Source organism: Nanorana parkeri, unplaced genomic scaffold (genome assembly GCF_000935625.1).
Source record: "Nanorana parkeri isolate BGI_ZX_2015 unplaced genomic scaffold, ASM93562v1 scaffold3736, whole genome shotgun sequence".
Taxonomy (NCBI): Eukaryota; Metazoa; Chordata; class Amphibia; order Anura; family Dicroglossidae; genus Nanorana; species Nanorana parkeri.
Genome location: NW_017310004.1, coordinates 30,534 through 31,339, shown reverse-complemented (window position 1 = coordinate 31,339; position 806 = coordinate 30,534). Strand labels below are relative to the sequence as shown.

At 63.3% G+C, this 806-nt stretch overlaps 1 protein-coding gene across 1 annotated transcript in view; it reads right to left on the bottom strand.

The window, feature by feature from the left end:
• Positions 1-806, bottom strand: part of FUK (fucokinase) — a 16,082-nt gene that overhangs the window by 1,613 nt on the left and 13,663 nt on the right. Inside the window, 1 exon segment of the mRNA XM_018575285.1 lies at positions 17-570. Coding sequence (XP_018430787.1) covers positions 17-570 — 554 coding nt within the window.

Genomic DNA, 806 nt, shown 5'->3' with positions numbered 1-806 from the left:
CCAGGACGCGGGTTACCCGTGCGCTCTCCGTGCCCAGGTTGCGGGTTACCCGTGCGCTCTCCGTGCCCAGGTTGCGGGTTACCCGTGCGCTCTCCGTGCCCAGGTTGCGGGTTACCCGTGCGCTCTCCGTGCCCAGGACGCGGGTTACCCGTGCGCTCTCCGTGTCCGGGACGCGGGTCACCCGTGCGCTCTCCGTGTCCGGGACGCGGGTCACCCGTGCGCTCTCCGTGTCCGGGACGCGGGTCACCCGTGTGCTCTCCGTGCCCAGGACGCGGGTTACCCGTGCGCTCTCCGTGCCCAGGACGCGGGTTACCTGTGTGCTCTCCGTGCCCAGGACGCGGGTTACCTGTGTGCTCTCCAGCAGTTTCTGTACGACATGCTTCTGCTCCGCCTCCTTTGTTAGTACATAGAGGAAGCCGCCTCCTCCGGCCCCGGCCAGGCTCTGCCCATACACGTGTGGTCCTAACGTGTCCATTATCCTGCGCACAGCCAGCGGCTCACAGCCCGGTGCCATGCACTTCTTCTGCTGCCAGTACGTGGAGAGGCAGCGACCCAACTCCTCCATGTCCCCTGCCGGGAGAACATTACACGTCAGATCCGCTGACCCAATTCTACGGAACCCCCATCAGCTGACACTTCCTATGAGCTCCACCCATCATCACCCTTGTGTCATGTGAGCCAATAAAATGTTGGCCACCTCAATCCAAAGCCATGGCCATTAATATAGAGGGCCCCCCCCCATGGCCATTAATATAGAGGGCCCCCCCCCATGGCCATTAATATAGAGGTAGAGGGCCCCCCCCCAT